Source organism: Etheostoma spectabile, chromosome 9, assembly GCF_008692095.1.
Source record: "Etheostoma spectabile isolate EspeVRDwgs_2016 chromosome 9, UIUC_Espe_1.0, whole genome shotgun sequence".
In the NCBI taxonomy this organism is placed as follows: Eukaryota; Metazoa; Chordata; class Actinopteri; order Perciformes; family Percidae; genus Etheostoma; species Etheostoma spectabile.
Window position 1 is genome coordinate 35,606,276 of NC_045741.1, and position 27,872 is coordinate 35,634,147.

Below are 27,872 nucleotides of genomic sequence, written 5' to 3' on the forward strand. Positions count from 1 at the left end.
GTGTTATGCCAGTAATCGTCTCCGTTAGATATCAAACATGAACCAATTAAAATCGAGATCTTACTGTCCCTTTGCGTAGCTGACGTCATTACACCAGCTACGTTGTAAGCGCATCCCCGCGAAATTCAAAGTCAAAATGGCAGCAGCGGAGTCCGCCGATATCACAGCGGTGAGGAACTCCTCTAAACTCGATTTTAATTCAAAAAAAGAACTAATAGCAAGATGGAGGTCTACGCCAGTCTTAAATGGACTACTGCAGCAAAAGGGACAAATACTCGTCGCATCGTTTCAAACTGACTGGTATGGAAGAAGAGATGTGGCTATGTGGCCGTGCTAACAGTCAGCGGCGGGACCTCTACGGGGTCCTGGATCTGAACAGTCAGCGGCGGGACCTCTACGGGGTCCTGGATCTGAACAACCCGACCGCAGCTTTAACCAAGCAGGAAAAGCCCTCAGCTCATATAATACCGGCAACTACAGCTTCGCACATTTTCCACCCTGAAACGGATCAAAACATCCAGTCGGAACCGGACCGGGCCACTACGTCTTTCAGCCTAGCCATTCTGTCTATTGAGAGTCAGAGACTATGCGAACTGAAGGCCCGTAAAGACGAGTTTTACAACGCTGTGATCGACGCCTTCACGAGGAAGCGTCGGATGGATTTTCCAAATCTACCGATTGGTGAGTCAGAAACTATTTTGGGCTTAGTGTGATTGAACTAATGCTGCTAGCCATTTGCCTTCATATTCAGTTGAGCAGTGTGTGTTTTCATTGTTGCTGACTGGGACTGACAAACATAATTGGCCGCTGTGCAATAATTAGAACAAAGATGGTTTCATAACTTGCATTCTGATGCTGGACATTAACGTGTGCGTGTGAGAGAGAGAGAGAGAGAGAGAGAGAGAGAGAGAGAGAGAGAAAAAATATGTCACCCAGAGTATTTGTCTGAAATCTTAACTTTGCGGGAACACACTGTTGTTGCGGTCTTCAAATCAGCTGGTTTTAGAAGTCTTAAGGTCCAGGTATAAACGGTGGGGGGGGGTCAGGCTTTTGCGGTTGGTCCCCCGAGACTCTGGAACAAGTTACCCCCCGATATTCGCACTGTTACAGATGTGGCTCTTTTTAGGTCCAAACTCAAGACATATCTGTTGAATCAGGCTTTTAATACGTAGCTGTGGTGGGACAGTTTCATTCTTTTGTTTCTTTGAGACCTTTTCTGATTTTACTGTTCGCCACTTTCACTCTTTTTATTGGATGATGTCATTATACTCATTCTGTTAAGCACCGTAGCATGCTGGTTGCTGTAAAGTGTTATATAATTACATTAGATTGATTTTGATTGATAGATTAATTGGAAATGTCTTGCTATCGACCGCGCGTGTGTGCCGCGCTTGTGCGTAACGTTTTGATTAGCCTAAACAATAAATTAGGTAATCTGGCTTTCATAACTCAGTGCCTACCCTCTTACTGACATCACCGCACGTCACTGGTGTAATTTGACGTAACTATGCCTAGAAAAAAATGTACACAAAGTCGAAGTCAGATTCAAAATTCTTTTACTTTGTTGACAGATTTTTAGTCAGTGGGTGTTACAGAGGGGTTTTTATTTTAGATGTGTCCTTTTATCACTGCATCAATCAGAATATGGTGTCAACAGCCATAAAATAATCAATTTTGGCCACGTTTCTAGGTATAAAATGTTACATAAATTAGGCTATGAATGACATCTGAACAAACCCCTGTACAAGCGTTCAGAAGTGAAACTGGAAAGCTCTGTGTACTGCAGCTGAGTTTTCTGACTCAGAGTATGAGGGAAACCCCATTTCAATAAAATGGCCTTTACCAATAGAGATTACAAAATCGGGTCCCTGGGACCCACGGCATTGTCCTACGGGTCCCTGGGACCCATGTTATTGTCCTTCGGGTCCCTGGGACTCATGGCATTGTCCTACGGGTCCCTGGGACCCGAAGACCCTTGACGTTGTCCTACGGGTCCCTGGGACCCATGGCATTGTCCTACGGGTCCCTGGGACCCGAAGACCCTTGACGTTGTCCTACGGGTCCTAGGGACCCAGGACATTGTCCTTTCGGGTCCCTGGGACCCTTGACGTTGTCCTTTTGGGTCACAAGGACCCTTGACGTTGTCCTTTTGGTCCCTGGGACCCATGGCATTGTCCTTCGGGTCCCCGGGACCCTTGACGTTGTCCTACGGGTCCCCGGGACCCTTGACGTTGTCCTTTTGGGTCACAAGGACCCTTGACATTGTGCTTTTGGGTCACAAGGACCCATGGCATTGTCCTTCGGGTCCCTGGGACCCATGGCATTGTCCTTCGGGTACCTGGGACCCAGGGCATTGTCCTTTTGGGTCACAGGGACCCTTGATGTTGTCCTTTTGGGTCACAGGGACCCTTGACGTTGTCCTTCGGGTCCCTGGGACCCAGGGCATTGTCCTTCGGGTACCTGGGACCAAGGGCATTGTCCTAAGGGTCCCTGGGACCCAAAGACCCTTGACGTTGTCCTACGGGTCCCTGGGAATTATGGCATTGTCCTTTGGGTCCCTGGGACCCATGGCATTGTCCTACGGGTCCCTGGGACTCATGGCATTGTCCTTCGGGTCCCTGAGACCCGTGGCGTTGTCCTTCGGGTCCCCAGGACCCTTGACGTTGTCCTTTTGGGTCACAAGGACCCTTGACGTTGTCCTACGGGTCCCTGGGACCCGTGCCATTGTCCTTGCGGGTCCCAGGGACCCGTGCCATTGTCCTTGCGGGTCCCGTGGACCCGTGGTGCATTCAATTGATCGTATAAGTTCTGCTACCCTCGCATCGTTCTGCCTTTGAGTCCCTGGGATCCTGGCCAGTTGCTAGTAGTTGTAGTAAAAACAGGAAAGGCAAAGGCGAGTGGAAAGGGAGGTAAAAAGCAAAGAGAAACAAAGGCTTGACATTAGTCTACTAATTATTTTTACTACACACACACACACAGACACACAATATACACACAGACACACAATATACACACAACATGACGTTTAGAGTTCATCATAGCACAGAGACAGCACTTGGGAAAATTACTAATGACCTCCTAATTGCATCAGACAAAAGACTTATCTCTGTACTTGTGTTATTAGATCTTAGTGCTGCATTTGATACCATTGACCATTATATCTTATTACAGAGATTGGAACATTTAATTGGCATTAAAGGGACTGCTCTAAGCTGGTTTAAGTCTTATTTATCAGATCGATCTCAGTTTGTTCATGTTAACGATGAATCCTCTGTGCACGCCAAGGTTAGTCATGGAGTCCCACAAGGATCTGTGCTCGGTCCAATCCTGTTCACTTTATATATGCTTCCTTTAGGCAGTATTATTAGGAAACACTCCATAAACTTTCATTGTTATGCAGATGATACTCAGTTATATCTATCAATCAAGCCTGATGAAACTAATCAGTTAGCTAAACTTCAAACGTGCCTTCAGGATATTAAAACCTGGATGACCTGTAATTTTCTAATGTTAAACTCAGATAAAACTGAAGTTATTGCTCTTAGACCCAAGCACCTCCGTGACGCATTATCCAAAGATATAGTTACTCTGGATGGCATCACCCTGGCCTCCAGCACCACTGTGAAGAATCTTGGAGTCATCTTTGATCAGGACATGTCCTTTAATTCGTACTTAAAGCAAATTTCAAGTATCGCCTTTCTTCACCTACGTAATATTGCAAAAATCAGGAATATCCTGTCTAAAAATGATGCAGAAAAACTAGTCCATGCATTTGTTACTTCTAGGTTGGATTACTGCAATTCTTTGTTATCAGGCTGCTCGGAAAAGTCCATAAAGACTCTTCAGCTGATCCAGAATGCTGCGGCACGTGTTCTGACGGGAACCAGGAAAAGAGATCACGTTTCTCCTGTTTTAGCTTCTCTGCATTGGCTTCCTGTAAAATGTAGAATAGAATTTAAAATCCTTCTTCTCACCTACAAAGCTCTTCATGGTCAGGCTCCATCTTATCTTAAAGAGCTCATAGTACCTTACAACCCTGCGAGAGCACTACGCTCCCAGAATGCAGGGTTACGGGTGGTTCCTAGAGTCTCTAAAAGTAGAACGGGAGCCAGAGCGTTCAGCTATCAGGCTCCTCTCCTGTGGAACCAGGTTCCAGTTTGGGTCCGGGAGGCAGACACCGTCTCCACATTTAAGAGTAGGCTTAAGACTTTCCTTTTTGATAAAGCTTATAGTTAGGGCATAGAATCGAATATTGTTAGGGAGTAGTAGTTAGTCACATAGTTTTCAGATTTATCTATCATATAATCAAGAACATAGTAAAACTAAAGGGAGACTTGGCATACAGCCCGATCCGGTTGGGGAGAGTTCTAGCCCGACCGGGCTGGAGCTCTCTTTACCTTGTCTCTCTTGGTTTTGTTGTAATAGTTTTAGACAGCTGGGGACTTATTTTGATACACTAGTTAGGGCATAGAATCGAATATTGTTAGGGAGTAGTAGTTAGTCACATAGTTTTCAGATTTATCTATCATATAATCAAGAATATAATAGAACTAAAGGGAGACTTGGCATACAGCCCGATCCAGTTGGGGAGAGTTCTAGCCCGACCGGGATGGAGCTCTCTTTACCTTGTCTCTCTTGGTTTTGTTGTAATAATAGTTTTAGACAGCTGGGGACTTATTTTGATACACTGAGCTCCTCTCTCCTCTATCTTTCCATCTTTTCATTTATGTGCATCCATGTCCCAGAAATGCTTGTTACTAACCTAGCTCTGGGGAGTCATTCCCCGGAGTCCTTATGTTCTTTTTTCCCCAGCATGTTCCCTTGGATCAGAGAGGCTCCAAAATCAGGGTAGCAGCTGTCGCCATGGTCCCGCTCCATGTTCTGTGATGCCATGTTCAACTGCTACACTGCAGTGCCCTGCTACGTCCTGCTACGTCCTGCTGTGCCTTGTAATGCCGCACAGCGTCCTGCTATGCCATGAACTATTACAAAGAACTGCTACAAACTACTAATTTTTTCTATTTTTGTTATTGCCACTCTTCATTAACCCCAACCGGCCCGTCAGACACCGCCTCCCAAGAGCCTGGTCTGACCGAGGTTTCTGCCTAAAAGGAAGTTTTTCCTCGCCACTGTCGCACTGTTGCTTGCTCTGGAGGAAACTACTAGAACTGTTGGGTCCTTGTAAATTCTGGAGTGTGGTCTATCTGTATAGTGTCTTGAGATAACTCTTGTTATGAATTGATACTATAAATAAAATTGAATTGAATATACACTTTAGACACATTTGTCTTGTCTTCTTGTTGTCGTCATTTTCTTTTTCACGTCATCTTGTTTCGGACCTGTGCACTTTTTGCACGTGGCACGTTGGCACAGCCGGGGCAGAAGCTACAGCATGGCCCGTCGTTTGACACTGGAGTTGAAGCTGCATCGGATTCTCGCGAGCGGCCCTGCCGATGTCCCCGCTGAAGCCAAGGTACAAAAAGGAGAAACCCCCCAAGAGGACCAACGTTTACACGAGCACAACAGAGAAAAAGACTACTCCTGCTGTGACGACGACGACATCAAAGATGATGACCAAGGCCAAGTGGACGTTGAAGTTCAAGATGAAGGAGGAGAATAAGTGAATGAAGAAGAAGAAGAAGAAGAAGAAGAGGGTAGTGAAGACGAGGGGCAAGAGGAGGACGAGCAGGATGAGGAAACATTTGTGTCAAAAGATGGCAAAATCAAATGGTCCTCGAAAACGTGTCCTCCCAGTGTCCCAAGAACTCACTGCCACGCCACCGACGAGGACAAACCCGACCAAGAAAAGGACACGACAGACGCTGCTACTGCTGCTGCTGCTGCCGCCGCCGCCGCGCTGCTGCTACTACAGCGCCCGGGACCCACAGAGTACGCCGCGGAACACGTCCACAACATAGTGTCTTCGTTTGGCCTGTTTGTCACGCGGCAAATCGAAGACATGGTTGTGGCTGCCACAAACCTCGAGGGTCAAAGGAGATGTGCCACAGGCGGCAAGTGGAAACTGTTGCGATTCGACGACCGCAAGTCGAGAGCTGTCCGCCGAGCCTCCGACAAACTGGCGGCCGTACGAGAGGTGTGGGACGAGTGGACGCGGCAGCTGCCTCGCCTCTACAACCCGGGCGCCGATGTGACGGTGGACGAGGAGCTGGTGCCCTTTCGAGGTGTTGTATTTTTATTTTATTTTTTTGCTTGGTTGTGTTTTTTGTACCTCTGCCGTACACTTGTCTTTCTGTGTGTGTGTGTGTGTGTGTGTGTGTGTGTGTGTGTGTGTGTGTGTGTGTGTGTGTGTGTGTGTGTGTGTGTGTGTGTGTTTAAATTTTTTCTTCCATCTCTATCCATCGTGTTCCATCTTCTTGTTTGGACACGCCACTTTCACAAGGTCGCTGCGCCTTCCGCCAGTACATGCCCAGCAAACCCGCCCGGTACGGACTCAAGTCGTGGGTGGCCTGCGACGCCGGCTCCAGCTACGCGTGGCACATGCAGCTCTACACGGGCAAGTCGGTGAGCGGCACGCCCGAGAAGAATCTGACATACAAACATAGCCTATGTTTACACACTTGAAGGTGTTATAGCAATGGTTTCACCAGGTAATACAAGCTATAGTGTCATTTTTGAATGTATATTTGATATATTATCAGTAAGACTGAACTATTTCACAATAGGTTGTATTTTCTCTGATATATGTCAATGTTACATCTGTTTATTTTGTTTGTTATAGACCATTAATATATTTATATAATTATGGTGTATGTTATAATGTGTTGTTAATCGTCCAGTGTCTTAGTGTGTGCTAGGCCTATCTGTTGGCATGGTCTTCAAATTATTTTCAGCTCAGAAATAAACAGCCAGCACTTGAGAAAGACACAATTTTTGTATCTCCACTTCTTTCCAATCCCCAGTGCTACCCAGCCTGTGGCTTTGTACCTGCCCAGTTTCCCCTAGGTCTGAGGCTGGACACATCTCCTCATATTGTAGTTCATTGGTAGCATAGACATTTTAAGTGAACATTTCCTTTTTTGATTTTCTGTAGCCACATTCTTTTTGATATGCATTCCTTTTTTTGTGGTGTGAAGATCTCCAAAAACTGGATCAGACAGAATCTTGACTTGGTGTTCCACAAACTGCACAACATCAATGAAGTTTGGTTTGCGCTTTTGCTTTTCACGAACATCACATGCAAGACTTCGGAACTGTTCTTTCAGTTTATATGGAAGTTTCTAAATTACAACTTTGAGGTTTGCGGACACGTCAAGTTCTGTCATGTCTTGCAAATCAGACATTGCGTTTTGCATCCACGCAGGAATACGGCGTAATCCTGGAGCAAAGACACATTTTCAGCCTTAAAAGCCAGTTGAGCACCTTTTTGAAATAAGCTATTGTAATTTGTTTCATTGCCAGAGTGGTCTTGTAGGAGAACTTTGGCTGCTTCAAAACCTCTTTCAGGACTCATGTGTAAACAGCTGTGCACAAGGTTCCTTGGGCGCCCTCCAGTGCATCTCTCCAAAAAAACACATGCAATCCCTTTAGTAGTATTTTTCTCTTCAACACAGTTCTTAAAGCCTTGCAGGAAAACTTTGAATTTTAAAGGATCACCTTCAAACACTAGTATCTCTCTTGGTATTTGACTTGCCCGTTGTTGCATAAACAACTCCAATATTTCATTTTGACTTTGCAGAATTTTGGTTAATTGCATGCTCAACATTTTCCATTCTTGCACTTGTGACAGATAAGGTTTTATTTTTCATACTGGAGTCTTTGAGCTTTGAATCCAAAATGCAATCCAATGGTTTCTTTTTCCACGTGTTTTTCAAAATAAGATTCCATTCCATCTTGACCTGAAAACACCTGCAAAACTGCAATTTCTGCTCTGAGGCTTCAATCTTAGCATCCATTTCCAATTGCTCCATTTTTTTGCGCATAGACTCCGCCTCCTTCTCCATTGCATGTTTCTATTTCATAGTTCCTGCACGCGCCAGAAGCGAGGCTCTCTTGGCTTCTACCCTTGAGCCAATATTTGACACACTGTCCATTGGTTTTATTTCATTGTTGTTAATGTCAACATCCTCATTTCTAGCGGCTTCCTCATTTGTCAAACGTTTTGTCACGTTTTGGGAAAATTCATTGACACTCAAAAGGTTTTTCCTTGAACCAAAAGTCCTGTTTTTCCCCTTTCTTCCACAGGTAACAACTCTAAAAGAGTAATTTGTGCATCCTTGATCAACATTTGATATTTATTGAAATTCTTTTATTTCAATTTCATAACCAGTTTCACACATCAACCCTAGTATTGTCCTTTTTAAGTTGGCAGCTTTATTAAGTGTTTTTCTTAGTTTCTCTAAGCCATCCATTTTATAAAGCAATGTCTTTGTTGTGAGTTTCTCAGGTCGTGTTTTTTTTTTTCTTTCTTTTTTTTTTAACAGAGGCCACACCCTCATTAACCTCTTTGTCCTCCATTTTACCCTTTGTTTAACCACACCTGACAATTCAAACATTCACAACACAAAGAAAGCATTGACTTAAACTTTACAGACTTTAAGCAAAGTTTTTAACGTAAATACAAAACCACAAAAAAACACCAATGCATTGGATTTTTTCTGTTAGTTGCCTTGTGTGCACACACTTTAAATATTAATGGCCATGTACTTTATCTAGTAGCGCTACCATCACTTGGCCTTGGTTCAAAGCAACCGTCAACCGTTGCGTCGCTGCACCTAGTTTCTAGTCCGCTCCGCGAAACCTCATTCAGCTGCCCACACTCGCCAATAAGTGGTCCACTGCCCGGTACCAATACCAATACCTTTCTGCAATGTGTCCAGTCGCCCTGCTCTCCAATAAAATCAGATTTTGTACTTTTTGGTGGCGCACATTTGTTTGGTCAGAATTCAACGCATGGCATCGCAGTAAAAGCGTGTCCTTGTAATAAGAATTGTAATTGAATTACTTGTTGTCCAAGAATTTCAAACTTACATTGGATATGACAATCTGTTTATTTAAAAGTAAACAAAAATGAATCAAACTAAATGACTGATCTTTTAATCGTTATCCTACACTTTCCCATGGTAAAAAAACTGTGACTTTGCTGTGTGCAACACAGCTTACCCAATTAGGCCACATTTAAATAAATGTTTACACCTCCAGCATCCCACGCTGGTCAACGAATGCAATTGCTCCAACAGCTTGTGACATTAGTTAAGTTAACATGGAGGTATAGTTGCTGATTGATTAATGAGCTGATTGAACTCAACCTGTTGTTTAAACTGGAAAGCTACAGTCAAACTCACCGGAACCAGTTCCATTAGTCTCTCCAGAGTTTCACTGCTCAGCGGTTCCAGTTTGCTCCCAAAAATCTGGTAACTCACGGAGGAAGAAGTGGACTTGTTAGTCTGTTCAACAGCTGCTGGCCTCGGTTGCTCTCTGAGCTAAGGAGGCTTGGAGGGGCGGTGCTATGGAGGAAGAGGGCGGGACTATATAGAGAAGGCGGGGCATTCAAAGGACTTGTCAAAACATCTAACCTTGTGTAGAAACTGAAAACTGAACTGAAATTCTGTGCCCTTTCTTCTCCAAACGTACCTTTGCTCATTGCGGCCATAAAGTTCTATTTTAAACTCATAGGTTCACAGAACTTGTTTCCACAATGCATCAGGCTTGTCTACATGTTCATCTGCAAACTTCAAGGGCCAGTTGTTCAAAGGTAAACTAATCGGATTTTGGTTATCGGATTGGATCAAATCTTGAAAACGGGTTTTTCAAAAGGTAAAGAAGGAATCTGAAATCAGATTAGATCACGGAATCCAATCCTAGTTTTAATCTGGATAAAACCTTCACTTTGTGTTGTTCAAAACTTGTCAGTAGGATTTGGATAACTTTGATCCAAAAAAACAGGATTATCCTGATCCCAACAGGGGGTAGGATTTCCAGGTGGATTTCAAGGTGGATTCCAGCACAAAAACTTAGTAAACCTTTAAATTGGTCAAATAATACATTTGCATCATTTAGTGTCTATACTTTTTATATTTTGCACTTGACTTGTTTAACCTTAGTTAAGTTTAGTAAAGCAAAAAATAAAATAAAAATACAAATGATCTTGTCCTCATGAAACAATCCCCCAAACAGATTTAAATAACAAAAATAAATACAAAATAATAATATATATCTCATTCATCACCGTATATTAATTTCAAGGAAACAATCTAATACAAATTTCTGGTCTTTCCTCCTTAGATGAAGAAGAACCCTGAACATTCTACTACTACTACTTCACTTTTACCCTTTTTTTTTCTTTAAGATGTTTTCAAAACTTTCCACAATGTATTTGTTAATGTATATTAGTTTTTTATTTGTAGTGGCTCAGATGAGGGGTTATAAAAGAAATTATGAATGGAAGTGGGAGTTATTTTTTCATCTTGTCTCAAAATAAACACTTAGAGTAACCCAATTTGGCTCTTCTACCTGTTCTGTACGTAGTTGGTTACCCACATTGTGATATGTTGTCCTATTTAGAGCAGTGGTAATCCGGATTTGGTAATCTTGAAAACTGTGTATCTGGATCAGGGTGAGCCAATCCAATGTTGCTTTGAAAAACCGGCGTAAAAGTAAGACGGATTACCTGATCCTGGATAGGAAGAAATGGGACTTCCAAATCCGGATCATTTTTATCCAGATAAAATGTTTTGAACAACTGGCCCCAAATGCTTATTTTTGTGGTGAGGACGTAGAAGAGGTTTTCTTCTGATGACTGTTCCATGAAAACCATATCTGTACAAGTATCTCTTTATAGTGGTATGGTGTACCACAACTCCAGTGTCTGCAGGTCTTTCTGGATGATCGTGCAGTCAAACGAGGGTTTTGACTTTCTTTTCTCACAATCCTGTGAGCTGTTCTGTCTGATATTTTTCTTGGTCTTCCAGATCTTACTTTAACTCCCACTGTTCCTGATGACTGCCATTTCTTAACTAACTACCAAACAGAGGATATTGGCATCTGAAAACCCTTTGCTATCTTTTTATAGCCTTCTCCATTTTTGTGAGCATCAACTATTTTCAGTTTCAGTTTTCTAGACAACTGCTTAGAAGAACCCTTGGTGCTGATTGTTGGGGCAAGGTCAGATGAGTCTGGGCATTTAAAATCTTAAGATTGACATCACCTGGTCTTTCCAGACGTTGATTGAGAACAATCCATGACACTGTCAGGTCACAGCTTTCCAAAGGGCGGTGCATGCTAGAAACTCTGCGGGGTACCCAAACTTTTGCAGACGTTTTCTGTTATTTTGGAGGTGTGAATGATGGAAAGAAAATCTAACTTTTTTTGACATATTATACGAATGTCTAATCTGTCATTTGATGCAATTTGGAGATTTTTCCATCTTTTGTTGGCTTCTTTATACACATTAATACAATTTCTTTACCTGTATGTGTATATATATAATAAAAAATAAACGACATATGGAAAAAGAGTCCAAACAGTCAATGAAACAAGATGAGACACTTTGACGTGTTGTGTATTTTAAGTTTTTGTCGATGAACTGTAATATTGTCATCCAGGAGATTAAAGAGGGAAACACTGCCAGTTCCATAAAATCCAAGTCAGATTATTGACCTTTTCAAAGCTAAATATGCCTTTGTATTAAAGAGAAATGTACCAAGCTAAACACATGAACAAAGTTGGCTCTCCCAGCTGCATGAATTTGTCTAATGATTACTATTATAACTATACCATAAATGGACAGAGTAAGGATGAAAGTGTTACTTTTGTGTCCAGTTCAAGGCATGTTTTTGTATCTTTGAGCTAAAAAGACTTTCTTTTAGACTTTTCATGTAGCAGAACATTTAATTAATGAAAATAATGTTACCTAGGAATGAGTCACATATTCAAAATATAGGAAATATAGTTAACGGATTGAAAACAAATTACAACAAAAAATCATAAATTTAATGGGGACTGTCTGTTGATTTCGGGGCAACACTTTACAAGAAGCACGACGGCTGAAAAAAAACAGAAGAGACTGAGGCAGTGTCCTCCAAAGCCAGCCTCTCCTCTTTTAATAGACAACTAATGGAGACAAATAAAAGATGAATCCTAATGAAACATGCAGGGACAGGGGAGAAGGGGTCATGAAGTTTTCAGCCACCCATGTCATATAATTTTGACTTTGATGAATTAATGAAGATTTTTGCAAAGTAAACTGTGTATTCATTGCAGGAGGAATCATTTATCACCTCCTGACCTGTCAGACTACTTAATCAATGAATGCCCGTGCATTAATCCATCTTCAGTCTTTCCATAAAGCTAACACTAGATGTCACGTTGAAGTGGTGATTCGTCACAGGCTGACCATTTGAGAAAAAATATGCACTGTCCCTGCACATGCTGAACAATAAATACAAAAATGATAGTGTTTTTTTCCTTTTATACCATAACACTTTAATGACGTTCAGACAGGTAAAAGAAAGGAACATGTTTATGTAAAAAGTACAGACAAAGAGTTACTCTTTCTGTCTCTCTCTCGCTCTCTCTCCTATAATTCATAATAATATATACAATATATGTAATAAATTTGATGTGGACTATTCGATGAGCAAGCTAGGTAGATGCAAGGTTGTGACTCAGTTACTGGCCAGCATTTACCTAACCTCTATGGGGCCTCATGACCCGTGTGCTGTCTTCCTGTCGAAATTGAAAATTAACACTTTTGTTAAAGTTTTTTGATCAATGTTTTTAACTTTTTCTTACGTTTTTGTCCCTTTTTAAACACTTTTGACCCTTTTTTGATGTTCGTCACTTTTTGGGACGTTTTCGACACGTAACACCAACTTATTAACATTAGTTTTACAGTTAATTTTGGAATTTATGGTCAAGAAACCTCATAGGAAATTATACTTAATGTTTGAGTTAGAAAAGCAGAAATTAGGAATTATTTCAACTAAAATTAAAGGAAAGTATGTTGATGGATAATCCCAGGCTGGAATATGTCAACTTTTACTCAATAGGCCTACTATTTCAAAACCACTTCAATTTTTTTCAAACGCTATAGAATTGAATAAGACACCCTAAAATTTATAAAATTAGAGATTTGTACATGCCACAGAGCATTGTGTGGAATCAATCATGTTATTTTGGTTAAAAATAATTGGGTAGTTAAAAAGAACATTGCTATAAGAAAACGAGTCAATTTGACCCAAGGACAACATGAGGGTTAAGCTATGTATAAATAATGGAAAATGTTTCCATCTCCTAGCAACAAGTCCCTGATTTTTAAAGAAGTGTTGGCTTTAATCCATTCCGTATCTACTGGAAGAGATCCACTAAGCCTAAGGGATGTCTACTGTGTGCAAATATGCTTTCTAATTCCTTTAATCTGAATCTAATGAAAAACTTGAGTCACAAACTTGTGCTTTGCCTAAATTCACTTGAGATTTGAACTGACAAAGAGAACACATTCAGGGTTGCTCCTTGTAAGTTTACAAGAAACAAATATTAGTGCAACGGGATGCCGTTATTAACATACTATTAAATATGCTATTGAAAGTATTCAAGCAACATCAATTGGGCCTCAACAACAAGATGTACCCCCAGATCCAATAACAACTTAACCGCCATGTTGTTGGATAGTTTAATATGTAATACAAATCATGAAATGCAATAGAAAATACTTTGCTAAGGCCTACTGTTTTTGCATGTAAAAAGGCAGAAATATGCTATTAATCGACTATTTTAAATGATTCAATATGATTATTGTTCACAGTAAATGTGAAAATTAAATCACTCTATAGGTCAAGGCTATACTGTCTAGTGAATGTTGACAGAAATGTCAACTGAATTGTAGGCTACTCTGAAAAGTAGCCCACTGGAGCAGAAGCATACAGTAGCCTGGGCTAGAGGTAGGCCTAGGACTTCATAATTGTACAGTATCCTAGGCCTAGGCTATTTTAGTTTAGGTGCACTAGGCTACTTTCCACTACTGCTGAATTGTAACTTTGACCACATACAGAGTATTTTGGAGCCAAACACATGCGGGTGTTTCCTCCTGTTGTGTGATTAGGTCTGTAGCTGGTAACACCAGGTAGAGGAAACAGGAACTGAACCCAGTTAAGACACTGCTGGAGATCTGCTGCCCTCCGCAGGCTGCTCCCGGTAGCCTACATGTGCTTCTGTTCGGAGATAAAGAAGGAACACATCGGTGTAGCCCTTTACAGTCTGTGGTGTAGCCTAGTGAAGAAGACCACAGTAGCTTATAACATAGTAAAGTAGGCAACGGGAGAAAGCAAATCACCAACCATAGGCTATGGTATAAAGACACTAGGCTACTTTTAATCTGCCTAAATGCCCTGTGTCGGTTGGCTCAGGCGCACAGGACGACACTTCATCTTTCCGGAGGAAACGCAGATTAATCGCTACATTGTTTAGATTTCAATAACATTTCCTACGTTTCCTAAAACCCCAACCGATTACTTGACATTAATAATGACAGTGTGGTATTTTTAGTCTCATGAAAGTGTAAATAATGGCAGCTAGAGACCGGCACGGCACGTCAGACAGCCGTTCAGAAGAACACAGCTCGGAGAGTGACAAGGACGGGGAGAGGGAGAAAGAAAGGGGAGGGGAACTGACATTAAAGCAACACAACAAGGAAACTACACTGCAGAGCCACAGACGCCTTCATTTTATGTTTTTGAATAATAGCCGGAGCTGGTGTGGCGAATTCGTGTATCTGTAAAATCTGGCCGGAACAGCTCAGCCCCCGCACAGCCTCAGGTGCCCGGAGAAGAAGCAGCTTTGACCGAGTTGGATTTAAAGGCGCTCTCCGACGCTTTCAGAGAAATGGGTGAGAATAATAAAAGAGGGGTTTAATTGTAATACCGAAGGAAATTGCAGAGGGGGGAACAGGCCTCTTCTTGCGGAGAGAGCCATGTCTAATGGGAGGCGGAAACAAAAGGCCAACCGCATAGCTTAACCGTAATTATTGAAATGGCAATTTAGAATATATTTTGCCTATTTTGGACCCTTGAGAGTCCTTTCACTATGATAAGATTGCTATCATCTTGGCTGGCTGCAATTAAGAATGATGCTGGCTTCCATTACAGAGCTTTCATTATAAAGTCATTATAGTTCAAATAATGGCTATTTGGCTTTCTTCTTGATGTAACTTGAGATGTTTAACTGGTAGCCAGGTGCATTGGCTAATTATGAAGCCTCTGAGTAATATGACTTGAAAACACATGCTCATAACATGGCACGGTTATGATTTTTTAAAATTAGCATTGCACCAACATATCACTTCAACGACCTGAGCACATTAGGATCCATCAATCAGTGTGTGTGTGTGTGGATGGATGTGTGTGTGTGTGTTTGCGCCCGCGCGCGTGCTTCTTCAGACTCAGAGCCACCCAGCTCTCCACAGGTGGTGGAGGATGGAGGAGAGGAGGATGAAGAGGAGCTGAGTGGAGGGGAAGAGGCAGACCTGCGGTCCAGTTCTGGCCGGGGATCCCTGTTGACCCGGAGAGGCATCACCTTGAGAGTGCTACTCAAGGATGGCCTGGTGGAACCTGGGGATGGCGTACTAGCAATCCACTACCTGGTAATAACACACATAACAGCTGGGTACAGTAAGAATGTTGTTAGTCATTTTTTATGCAAGTGCTGTGTCATGTGAGGTTACACTTGTGATTCATATCAAGCTTACCTGACATGATCCTATACACACATTGCTTTTGAAGGAGCCGACGCACGTACTTGTCTTGTTTCTTGGTTTAAAATGTCTCTCTTCTCTGCTCCCTTCAGGGTAAGAACTTTATAGGAGACCTGTTGAATGATGGGAAAATCAGGTGGGTGGAGACGGGCCAGATTTTTAACTCCCCTAGTGCCTGGGCAACACATTGCAAACGTCTGGTCAACCCAGCTAAGAAGTCTGGCTGTGGCTGGGCGTCTGTACGCTACCGGGGACAGAAGCTGGTCCAGTACAAAACCACCTGGCTGCACAAGTACCAACCCAGCGCAGACATGGTGAGAGCACAACATAATTTTTTCCTACCAGTAGTATATTGTCGTTAATATCTGAGGCAACATCTACCCTAAGTGTTATCACGTTTAATGTGTGTCGAGGTCAAACATCATAACCCAAATTTTGAACAATGAAAAGACTAAAAAGCTGCTTCTAACTGCTAACGCCTAATTGTTGATACGGGTTTTAGGAAGGAATGATGTAGCTTAAATAAGATGAAGCCTTTACAACTGTTTAGTAGTACAGTATAACCCAGCAATGAGGTTGCAGATTGTTTTCAGAGTTGGTCAGAAGAGAAAGAAGTAGCAGTAGTTTCTTAATTTGTTAATATAAAATAAAGTCTTGTCCCAGGTGGCCCCGTGGCCTTAGTGTCGACATGAGCTGTGAGCCGGTTTCATTTAAAAACGAGTTTTTAGATGCCTGAAGAGCTGAAAGTACCCAGTGCACAACAGAAAGAAAAGCTTAACAATATATTCTTTTCTTTAAAAATGTCTCCATCTTATCAAGGCGGTTTTGTCTATAACTAATTCCATGAGATTTTTAAAAAGAAGTGAAAACATCTGCAGGTACAGTAAGAGTGAGTGTTTCCATTGTATTTAACATGTTTCAATAAAGAAGGAGTTGTTGTTCTTGAATAAAGAATACAGACAATGACACTTGATTTTAGAAAAGACTTGAACCAAGTTGATTTCCATCGGAAACATGAAATATTCTGGAAATATTCTCACTTTACTGGCGGATTCTTTTCACTTGTTTTAAAAACGGAAGACTATAAGGACACATAATGTGTTATACTTTTATACTGTCTGTATTGCTGTATCTACACTATCCTATGTCATACATTGTGTTCATTTCCTGTGATTCTAGAGTCTGGTGAGTGAGGAAGATGATGATGAGGATGAAGAGGAAGGGAAGACAGCTGTGCAGGCAGATGAGAAGAACAAGAACAGCAAACCTGGACTAAATGGTATAATTCTCAATATATACAAGTTTCATTATTGTTTTTATTTCAGTTGGAAATCAAATGTCCATGTTAACCGTTACAGACCTAATGGTTTCACGGAGAACTGACCGAGAGAGAATTCCTGTCCGATATTGCACCTTGGGCACCAGGGATGCTGCCAGGTACGGACTTATTCTGAAGGATCAATGTAGCTTTAACTTGAATCATAAGTGTGATAGACTCTATCTTGTGTCCTCAGAGATCCACACACACTCGTGGAGCTGTCGGCCTTCTCAGCCATCAACAGATTCCAGCCATTTAATGTAGCCGTGTCCAGTAATGTCCTGCTGCTAATGGTAGGTAACAATCACATTAATGCAGGGTAATTGAGTATCTTTGAAAAGTTACGATACCAAGTTATCTGTAGGGCTGGATACTGAATTCAATACTTTTTAGGCACCGACCGAATTGCCTCTAAAGTATCAAGTGTCGAAAAAAGCCTTGTCATTTAACACCCAATATACCTGAGGAGTAAATCTCATCAGTGTGAATGAGCCAATAAGCATGGAGCATGCTTCTATCAAGATCTAATAATGTCTGTTATTGACGTTAACTCTACGTTACACAGAGGCGGCTCACAAAGTAGGAGCGGAAACATAAAAACAAAGATCATGTGACGTAATGTTGTAATTTATTTTTGTGTTATAAAATCGGTATTGAAAAAAGTATCGTAGTCTCGATATTGGTAGTCTCACATTGACAGACCTTCCTCCACAGCGCTGCGGAGGAGGGTCTGGCGAGTCCACACAGTATTCCGGGATGGGAGGAAAACGTGCTCTGGTTTATTGGCATTCTTTACACCAATCACAACCAAACAATTACAATTTTCTTGGGCGCTCCGCTGCCAAATAGCCCCGTGAAGGAACTGGTGGAACGTGTACGTTCAAAAGCTGTTTTAGTCTTGCAAGAGAAAACTCAGATTGTACAGATAGTCTAGCTAGCTGTCTGGATTTAACCATGCAGAGATCTGAGGAGCTCTTAACCATAGTCTGCATAAATCCACCGCAGTTTAAAATTCTAACACAAAGAAAGCGGAAGGAAACAGACGTCCGCGAAAAGACACGCATCCAGCGGAATTTCCTGTGGCATGGAAGCAATCCCGGAAGTGAAACGTCATACATGTTATTTTTGGGGCCTTTTTCCCTTTATTGTAGTGATAAAGGGTAGACTGGAAAGAGGGAGAGAGATGGGGGATGATACAGAGCAAAGGGAAGCAGGTCGGAATCGAACCCTTACCGCTGCAAGACTCAGCCAATATGGGGGTGAACCTCTTACTGGGTGAGCTAGAAGCCACCGGTATCAAACATTTTTGAACGATACCCCGTCTTACTGCTTTTCGTCCTCATCAGGACTTCCACTGTCACCTCACTACCAGTGAGGTGGTGGGATACCTCGGAGGACGATGGGATACAAATACGCAACGTGAGTAAGATGAGAAGGTGACCGCAAGAAATTTCCATTAGAAGATAATGAAGCCATCTTTAACCCCAGCGTCTGTCTCCCTCTGTGCTCGATGTGTTTCAGTGCTGACAGTCTTAAGGGCTTTCCCCTGTCGGACCAGGCTAGCAGACAGAGACTCTGCTTCTGCTGTTGAGGAGGAGGTAAAACATGGACAGTGAATCCGTAGTCTGCACTAACAGCATGTATGCCTTTAGAAAACATGAAGGTGAAATAAAAGACATGTCAGCAGCCAGCACTTGTCACCATGCACCTGTCTTTTCAAAAGCCAGAAACTTAAGATCAGACTCTTAAGTTTCCATCATTGAGAAGTTAGCATGGGATACAGAGTGTTTTTTTGCGATTTTTGCACCTAAATTAGGTCTAAACACTAGTTTGTTTCTGTTAACAATCTTGAAATATAAACTGCAACAACGTTAAAAATCCAACAGTCTGTTTTACAAGTGTACAAGTTACAAGCTCTGACCGACCTGTTCTGGTATAAAGACCTTAATATGAAATTTCAAAATACATCCTTTTAGATCCTGTGCACTAATTTACTGTATTGCATTTTTGGCACTGAAAGTGGATCAATTAACATAATTTTGTGGCGGAATTTTCGGAAACACCATGTTATGGTATGATGAGACTAGGGGAAAGCTTAGGCAACATCAGGTCATTCACAGGTCACAGCTCAGGGGACTAAATATTCGGCCAGTCTCTAACAACCAAACCTCTTTGTGTATAACTGTTTGCCTATCTACAGATTGAGAGTCTCCGTAGGCTGCTACATGATAAGGGACTGTTTTGTCTCAGGGCTGTCTCCTTTTGGAGGTCGGTGGACCAGCCACACGATTTAGTATCTGTCTTAACGGCGCCTGCAATATCTTTGTTCAAGGTTCAGCTAAATGTAACGTCAAGCATGAGTTTAAATACACCTTCAGGAAGACAGGAACTTCAGGGAGAGGGGACGGCACTGCACAGTAACATATTGTGTTTAAACTGTTCTGCCTGTCTTATTATCTCCTCAATTGAGTGTTCATTAAATGCTTTTGTGTAATTCATTAAGGTCTCCGGAAACTTCTTCACGTATGTGAAATGAGTTGCGCTGCTCCTTGCTTTTTTCCGTAGGTGCCGTAGGTAGGATTGTTAAGATCCAAGATTTAGCCAAAGAATTTGAACACTGACAAGTTCTCAGTCCCCCCCTTCTGCTAAAGCCCAAACGGTCTCCTAAGCTCTTCCCCCAATGAGGGAGAATGAATAGGCTTGTTCGAGATGAGCCAAGTCTGCGCAGAATCGATCACCGACAATAGCCCCCCCTTGCATGGCGGTTAGATTTGTGTCCGACTTGATCCCGACTAGCTCTGACGTCATGCGCACGTGGGCAACGATAACCTCACGAGAGCAAGGCGGCCGCAGGTTTGAGACGCAGGCAGCTCAGTTGCTTTTCACTGACTGCAAGGCTCAGACGGACCCAGAGCATGCTGGGAAAGGCCAGCCTCTCAGCTGATTTAACAGCTGATTGGTTCAGAATCGACTGAACAAAAATACCTTTTATCGATATTGAATCAGAGGGATTTTAATCTGTTCAGATTACGGATCATCTAGAGTGTTTATCAGAATCAGCAACAGATCCCATGTAGAGCATTTTGAGAGCTACTCTGTCATAATAACATAATGGAGGCTGTGTAAAAGCTGATATATGGGTCTGAAAACATTTTATAAAATCAGAATCGGACCACAGTGTTTCTGTCACTTCCTGTTCAGCCTGAAGGCTGCTGGAAACGGCTGGAAACTGTCCAACTTTACCGCAGCTTTTTGTCACCGCCCCCGGCTGCTGCCGCCTGCTTTTGTCCACTCTACAGGCGAGGCGCAGTTCATCTCGAACAAGCCTAATGTGTGTGCCTGAACAGTGATTGACAGGCAGTTAGACACCCTCTCTGGCCCTGATTGGTGCATCTGAACAAGGAGCAGTGGATTTTTGCAAATCGCTCTACAGGCAGTAGGTGGTGTCAGAGGATTTTGTTTTTTAAATGACATGCTTCATGTAATACTACTCGAATAAGGGGTCAGTTTCAGCAAATATGACAGAAAGCTAGTTTTATAAGTCTTACCTACATCATCTTTAACAAATATGAAATGCAAAGATATGTAACTTTGCAGTTCAAAGCCAAATTGTAACCGCCACAACCAAATTGAGCTACAAATTCCAATTTAGAGTTTTAAAATTAGAAATTTGTGTCCATCTATTGCTGAACTTCTTCTGTGAACTAGCAAAGTCCATTCTAAATCACTTTTACTCAAGTGAAACAACAGTTAGCTTTTTTTCTTTCTAATCGGCTTCTGTCGTTTTGACTTTGCTCCAGATCTGTCAGAACCTGTTCATGCGCGGGCTGTCGTTGGTGGGCTGGTACCACAGTCACCCCCGCGGTCCGGCTCTGCCGTCGCTGCAGGACATCGACTCCCAGATGGACCATCAGCTGAGGCTGCAGGGCTCAAACAACGGCTTTCAGCCCTGTCTGGGTGTCATCTGTGGTACGTGCCCGCCTTTATACACAGTGGAGCACTATAATGATGTGATCGATTTTTTTGTAATTCTCTGTGAAAACCTCGTCCGCAGGGACCTGTGAAAACAGTTACATAACAGACACTATTGATCCTGTGCCAGGAAATTATGTAGTATTGAATAGTACTGCTGAATTATTACTACATACATTACAAAGCAGGAGTTACAAAAGGTCTATCTTCAATATATGCAATTACAAAAAGTGTACATGTAGGTCAGAAATAGTGACCCATGAGATTCACTACCTAAATAATTGTGCTATGTTTAAGAATGGAATAGGGTGATGGGGAACATGTCTACAGATAGCAATTGGTAACATAGAATATAAATAGTGCACTTGAATAAAATGTCTATGATGATTAAAGTGTCCTTAGAGTGATCAGTGTATAGTGTTTCCTTGGATCAGGGAGGCTCCAAAATCATGGTAGCAGCTGTCGCCATGGTCCCGCTACACGTCCTGCGATGCCCTGTTACGTCTTGCTACCCTCTGCTGTGCCCTGCTACGTCCTGCTGTGCCTTGTAACGCTGCACAGTGCCCTGCTATGCCATGAACTACTACAAACTACTATTTTTTGTGACTGTTATTGCCACTCTTCATTCTAACCCCAACCGGCCCGTCAGACACCGCCTACCAAGAGCCAGGGTCTGTCCGAGGTTTCTGCCTAAAAGGATGTTTTTCCTCGCCACTGTTGCTTGCTCTGTAGGAAACTACTAGAACTGTTTGGTCCTTGTAAATTCCTGGGGCCAGTTGTTCAAAACATTTTATCTGGATCAAAATGATCCGGATTTAGAAGTCCCATTTCTTCCTATCCAGGATCAGGTAATCCGTCTTACTTTTACGCCGGTTTTTCAAAGCAACATTGGATTGGCTCACCCTGATCCAGATACACAGTTTTCAAGATTACCAAATCCGGATTACCACTGCTCTAAATAGGACAACATATCACAATGTGGGCTACCAACTACGTACAGAACAGGTAGAAGAGCCAAATTGGGTTACTCTAAGTGTTTATTTTGAGACAAGATGAAAAAATAACTCCCACTTCCATTCATAATTTCTTTTATAACCCCTCATCTGAGCCACTACAAATAAAAAAACTAATATACATTAACAAATACATTGTGGAAAGTTTTGAAAACATCTTAAAAAAAAAAGAAGTTAAAAGTGAAGTAGTAGAATGTTCAGGGTTCTTCTTCATCTAAGGAGGAAAGACCAGAAATTTGTATTAGATTGTTTCCTTGAAATTAATGAATGAGATGAGTGATGAATGAGATATATATTATTATTTTGTATTTATTTTTGTTATTTAAATCTGTTTGGGGGATTGTTTCATGAGGACAAGATCATTTGTATTTTTATTTTATTTTTTGCTTTACTAAACTTAACTAAGGTTAAACAAGTCAAGTGCAAAATATAAAAAGTATATACACTAAATGATGCAAATGTATTATTTGACCAATTTAAAGTTTTACTAAGTTTTTGTGCTGGAATCCACCTTGAAATCCACCTGGAAATCCTACCCCCTGTTGGGATCAGGATAATCCTGTTTTTTTGGATCAAAGTTATTCAAATCCTACTGACAACTTTTGAACAACACAAAGTGAAGGTTTGATCCAGATTAAAACTAGGATTGGATTCCGTGATCTAATCTGATTTCAGATTCCTTCTTTACCTTTTGAACAACCCGTTTTCAAGATTTGATCCAATCCGATAACCAAAATCCGATTAGTTTACCTTTGAACAACTGGCCCCTGGAGTGTGGTCTAGACCTGCTCTATCTGTAAAGTGTCTCGAGGTAACGCTTGTTATGAATTGATACTATAAATAAAAATTAATTGAATTGAATTATAGCAGCATTTGAATGACGGTAATGGAAAAGGTAATACATGTTTAAATTTGATAGGTTTTGCTAGAAAATAAGGCAAAAAAGAGAGTACATGAATGTAAAAATAAAGTAGAGGAAAGAAGTAGAATGAAACAACATCCTTTAGGAGCTGCTCCACAATGATTGTAGCCATATTGTAATGAATGTATTAAAAGGGAAATGTATGTGGAGTCTCTAAATCCACAATGACTTTGCCATGGCATGTCCATCATCACCATGAACTGTGGTTGTCTCATCAAAACTTGGGCTTTCTGACCATCAGGCCAATCTGCTTCTAACTTATTTTCTCTTTCAGGACCGTATTATCATGGGAATCAAGGTGTGGCGTCTACAATAACCCCATTCTGGGTCGTACCACCGCCTGAGGTGAGGACACAGGCATCACTATACTCACCTTCTTAGCAAGCCCGTAGATGGGGGGGGGACCCCTGCTTTAGAGTCTTTTTAAGTAACGACGGACAATAATTCAAATTGCCCCCAAACACAAATGATCTTGATGTTGTTAAAAGCCACACTTCTGTGAATGTATTCTGGCACGCGACATGTAACAATCTAACGTCTAATGGATCTACAATCCACGCAACTGACTTTATGCACTCATAACAAAACGTTTGAGGCCAAGGAGGTCCATCCAGCATGTGTATTATGTCTGTTTCCCTGTGTCGTGCTCCGTGTGTGTGTGTGTGTGTGTGTGTGTGTGTGTGTGTGTGTGTGTGTGTGTGTGTGTTTGGAATGAAAAAGGTGTTACATGATCTTGGTAAGCAATTTGACGAAATTGCAGTGAATATTTTTGGTGCATTAAAAAGATCGTTAAGATGTTAAAGCAACACCGGAGACCTTTTTGTATCTTAAAACAATGTTTCCAAAATCATTTCAGTGGTTCATCGACTCGTAACAGGGTGAACGCCACAGCATTCACTTTGCGGCCCTCTACCAGCTATAAAGGCACTATGCAAGTTTGCCAGATCGGGTAGCGGATCTGTAGTTTCAATGAGACATGATGGGACAATCAGAGGCCGCCTTTCAGGACACTCTGGACCGCACAGACTGGGTTACGTTCAAGTGCAACTCTGACGATATCAACATGTTTACCGTCCATTATGACATCTATATTTACCTATGTTTACGGGTTTTATCTTTGTTGTTTTTATTGAGCCAGAACAAGTACACAATGAATTTGTGTATGTGACAAATAAAATTTGAATTTGAACCTTATTACTTTTATTTTATTTTTTTAATTTGAACCTCATCATAAATACAAAATGAGGGGAGAATGCAAAAAATGAATAAATAAACCTTCCACTAGGCTGGCTACGGGGCCTGCTTTGTCACCTGGTCTTTTCTGACACTTGAGCTCATGTTTCTGCTAAACTAACACATCATCTGCCTTCCTGCAGCAACGGCCTAATGACCACGGTATCCCAGTGGCTGTAGAGGTAACCTACGTACAGGACAACTTTCTCACCAGTGATGTTCTTAATGAGATGGTACGCAAACTGCAGCCTCAGCCCTACACAAATACTGCGGAGAAATCCAAATTTGTGATCTTTTTTAATAAATATATTGTAGATCCTGTGCATCAAAGATCTGTGTATTTCCTTTATAGATGCTGTTGGTTGACTACTACAGGACAGCTCCCGACATCGTCCAGTTCACCCAGTATTGGTGTCCTGATACAACCATGATGGACAAGATCAAGGTAGGATGATTTATAGAAGATGGGCAGATATTAGGTGATGGTTCTAAAACCTTTCCAGCAGACCTAACTTGTACAACTTTCTCTCTTCTTCCTCAGGGCTCTCTGAGTTGCCACGCTCCCAAAGATCAGGCCTACTCTCAGATCTTAGAGCATGTCTACAGTCAGCTGATGAACCTCCACTGAGTGGATTTGCTGGGCATGTGGACCGTGCCCTGCATCTTAAGTTGTTCCACTTTGTGCAGAACTGACAGGACTGGAGTGACAGATTTACAATGTAAGAAACTGCTTGAAAAACATTTAGATGCCTTGAACTTTCTCATGCTTGATAAATAAACAGAAGCATTTCACGGACCAGAAATCCTTCTGCCTGACTGGCATCTTACCTTTTTCCTCATGGACCTATGTGCCTATCTGTGCCAGTATCCGGTGGTATGAGCAGATATTGCCAGATATGTACAATGTGAACGTTTAATGTGTTGTAATTGCCTCTATAGACCTAACCAATGGAGCGGTGGTTGGGAAAACAGTGAAAATTAGTCGTGCAAAATATTAGCAAAGTATGCAAGTGTGTCTTGGTTTGACCTAAACTGTACTCTGTGGTAGGTTTTGTGAAGGCTGGTGTTCCTCAAGTCAAATTGGACGGTTGAGATGTGGTGCAAGTGATTCCATTGTGCTAAGGAAATTTTTTTTATGAACCTGTGTGTGTGTGTGTGTGTGTCCCTCTATTGTCCCCCTGTCAGATTATGTGAGACATGAGTCCTGTTGGCTAGGACAGATATGTGCTTCCTCTTTACCTGTACTGTATTTACTACTAACTGTGGATTATGTGATGTACATGTATGAAGACAGAGCAATGCCTTAAGCCTGCTGATGATCCACAAAGCATTAAAATATACACACTGGAACTATTTAAACACCACTGTTAGTTGTTGACTTTATTCCTCAAAACGTCAGCCATGCTCTGTGAGGCACAACGGTAATTTAAGTTAATTGCTTACGTCAGCATGCTCACACTGACAATGTGAACATGTTGATGTTGAACAGGTTTAATGTTACGTGTTGTTGTACTGTATCTAACGTGTTCACACGCTAACATTTAGTAATTAGCACTATACACAAACAGGCAAACTGGCTGAACTAGGAGATTATCTGAAACTCTGAGAAACTGCTTTTTCTGTTAAAGCGTTGAAATTAGGGTTTGGTTTTAACATATTTTTCAATCTGAATCTAGAATCAATTCTTTTTTATTTAATCTGAATACTTTCAAACCTCTTAGGGAACCTATTTATAGTTTATAGTTAGTTATAGTTTTTATTAGTGTTTAAAGGTGCTCTGCCATGGAAAAACGTTTTTACTTGCATTTTTTGAAATATGTTAGGTCCATATGTGTTTGTGTTCTGTGGTTAATATGAAGATGAACGGTTACCTCCTTTGTCAGCTCTAGCCACTGAAAAGAAATAAGTGGAGAAATCAGGCCAATTACAACAGCCGGTCAGTCTGATGTCATGTTGCCTGAGCTCATTACTATTCATGAGCTTGCCTTTTGCGCTAGGTAAAAGATGCTGTTATCCAGGTTCTCACTAGCTGGCTTTTAGCCAATCAGAGTCAAGCAGTTTAGCTTGTTGAGTATTTGGCACAATTCGAGCTGAGTCTACCTGCCGGCTTTCTATACCACGCTAGAATGGCGTAAAACAAGGTAACTGAGGCATTTTTTTCCACAAAAAAAATGTCAGAGTCCATGGTAGAACTTCAGACATTACCACAAAGTAATGAAATACGTATGGCAGTGCACCTTCAATTTTTCAAATTCACGGAAATTATCAATTGAAATCTAAATTGTAATAATTAAAATGCCAGAGTAGTATTTTCTTAATGTCGGAATATCTCCCTGTGGATATATGCAACAATGACACTTTTTCTTTTCTTTTTTATTGTAAGAATGGGATGGGGGAGAGACAAGAAAGAAGCACATACAAACACACTGATAATAAATGACAAAATATTGCGGTTAAATTCTGTACTTATACCACAAGTAAAAAGGCAACTTAAATCTAAAGACATACGTGGTGTAACAACATACAAGGTGTAATATAGGACTACATGCAAATATTAATTTAAATGTTTAAAGGTCTTGTATATAAAAGATAATACTATAGAGAGACAGAATGATTTAATGCTGTTCAAAGGAGCATTTAAGACTGATTAAACACATACATAGCCCTTTAAAAAAAGAATTCAGTGGGACATTTATTTTTTTTTAAACATGGATTAAAATCTACATAAAAGACAGTTTCCGCTGGTGGTCTGCTGATAAACTTCACATTAGTCCACGAAACTGCCTGTAGTGTCAGAACTATGCAGAAATGTGCACACACACAGTTCATCTTTACACAGGAAAGTGGCAACGGCTGAAAATAAAACCAAAAGTAGGATAAGAAATTTTGGACACTATTCTTAAGTAGCTGGGTTAGGTTTTTCTATTCCAAAGGCACTAAAACAAAGAAAGCTAACTAGGACTTGTTGACCCGGGTGACCCAGACAGCACCTTCTACAGTCCTTTAACTTTGCCCTGAACTTCATACAAGCATTAGAAATGTAGTAAGATCAGAGATGTAAACATGTTAGACAAGAACCAAACTCAGAGTGATGGACACAAACAGATAAAAAAAAAGGGGAAATGTAGCAGAAAGTAAGATACTGCAAACAGTAAAGGATTACACGTGTCATTCACAATTAAAACTTTTTTTTTTTTTATCCCCCCAGACAATTCAAAATCAGATAGACCAACGATACGTGTTTGAAAAGTTCTCCAAAGTAGTCAAAATGGACAACAGCTTACAATTGCTTTTTCCCTTGATGTTTTCCCTTTTACTCCAAGTCTCATACTCTACGGTGTATGTTGGATTATACTCCACCTGCATGCGGGGACTGTGGCTAAATCTAGAAACGGAAACCTTTTTCAACTAAATAGTAACACCTGTCTGCATTGGCCCAACATACTAACAAATCAATCAGATCAGGGCCAATGTGAAGCATCAGAATCACAGGGTCAGAATAAGTTCCAAAGCACAGATGAATTTCACATTCTCAAAGACACGACACGGAAATAGTGGGACACGTAGTGAATATCAAAGATTGAGTCGCTGCCAGCAGCGTCATCTACTCAGCCACTGCATGGAGAGAACAGGCGCCTAAAACGGCTCAAAACCCAAATAAAAACAGGGAAAGGCTTAACATGCTGAGACAAACCGGCCCAAAAATGA

General features: G+C 41.4%; 1 protein-coding gene and 1 long non-coding RNA gene across 2 annotated transcripts; both read left to right on the plus strand.

Moving 5' to 3' along the window:
- The first annotated feature begins 698 nt into the window (after positions 1–698).
- On the plus strand, positions 699–27,233 carry LOC116694929 (uncharacterized). The gene is made up of 3 exons (XR_004333310.1): positions 699–709; positions 14,489–14,501; positions 27,081–27,233. It is a non-coding gene; the product is annotated as an uncharacterized LOC116694929 (long non-coding RNA).
- On the plus strand, positions 14,587–25,523 carry mpnd (MPN domain containing). The gene is made up of 13 exons (XM_032524818.1): positions 14,587–14,842; positions 15,393–15,595; positions 15,799–16,020; positions 16,886–16,985; positions 17,065–17,143; positions 17,221–17,317; positions 18,371–18,443; positions 18,546–18,622; positions 20,825–20,993; positions 23,206–23,276; positions 24,308–24,397; positions 24,517–24,609; positions 24,706–25,523. The coding sequence occupies exons 1-13, from the start codon at positions 14,839–14,841 to the stop codon at positions 24,790–24,792; spliced, it is 1,365 nt and encodes a 454-aa protein (XP_032380709.1). The 5' UTR covers positions 14,587–14,838; the 3' UTR covers positions 24,793–25,523.
- Positions 27,234–27,872: the final 639 nt, after the last annotated feature.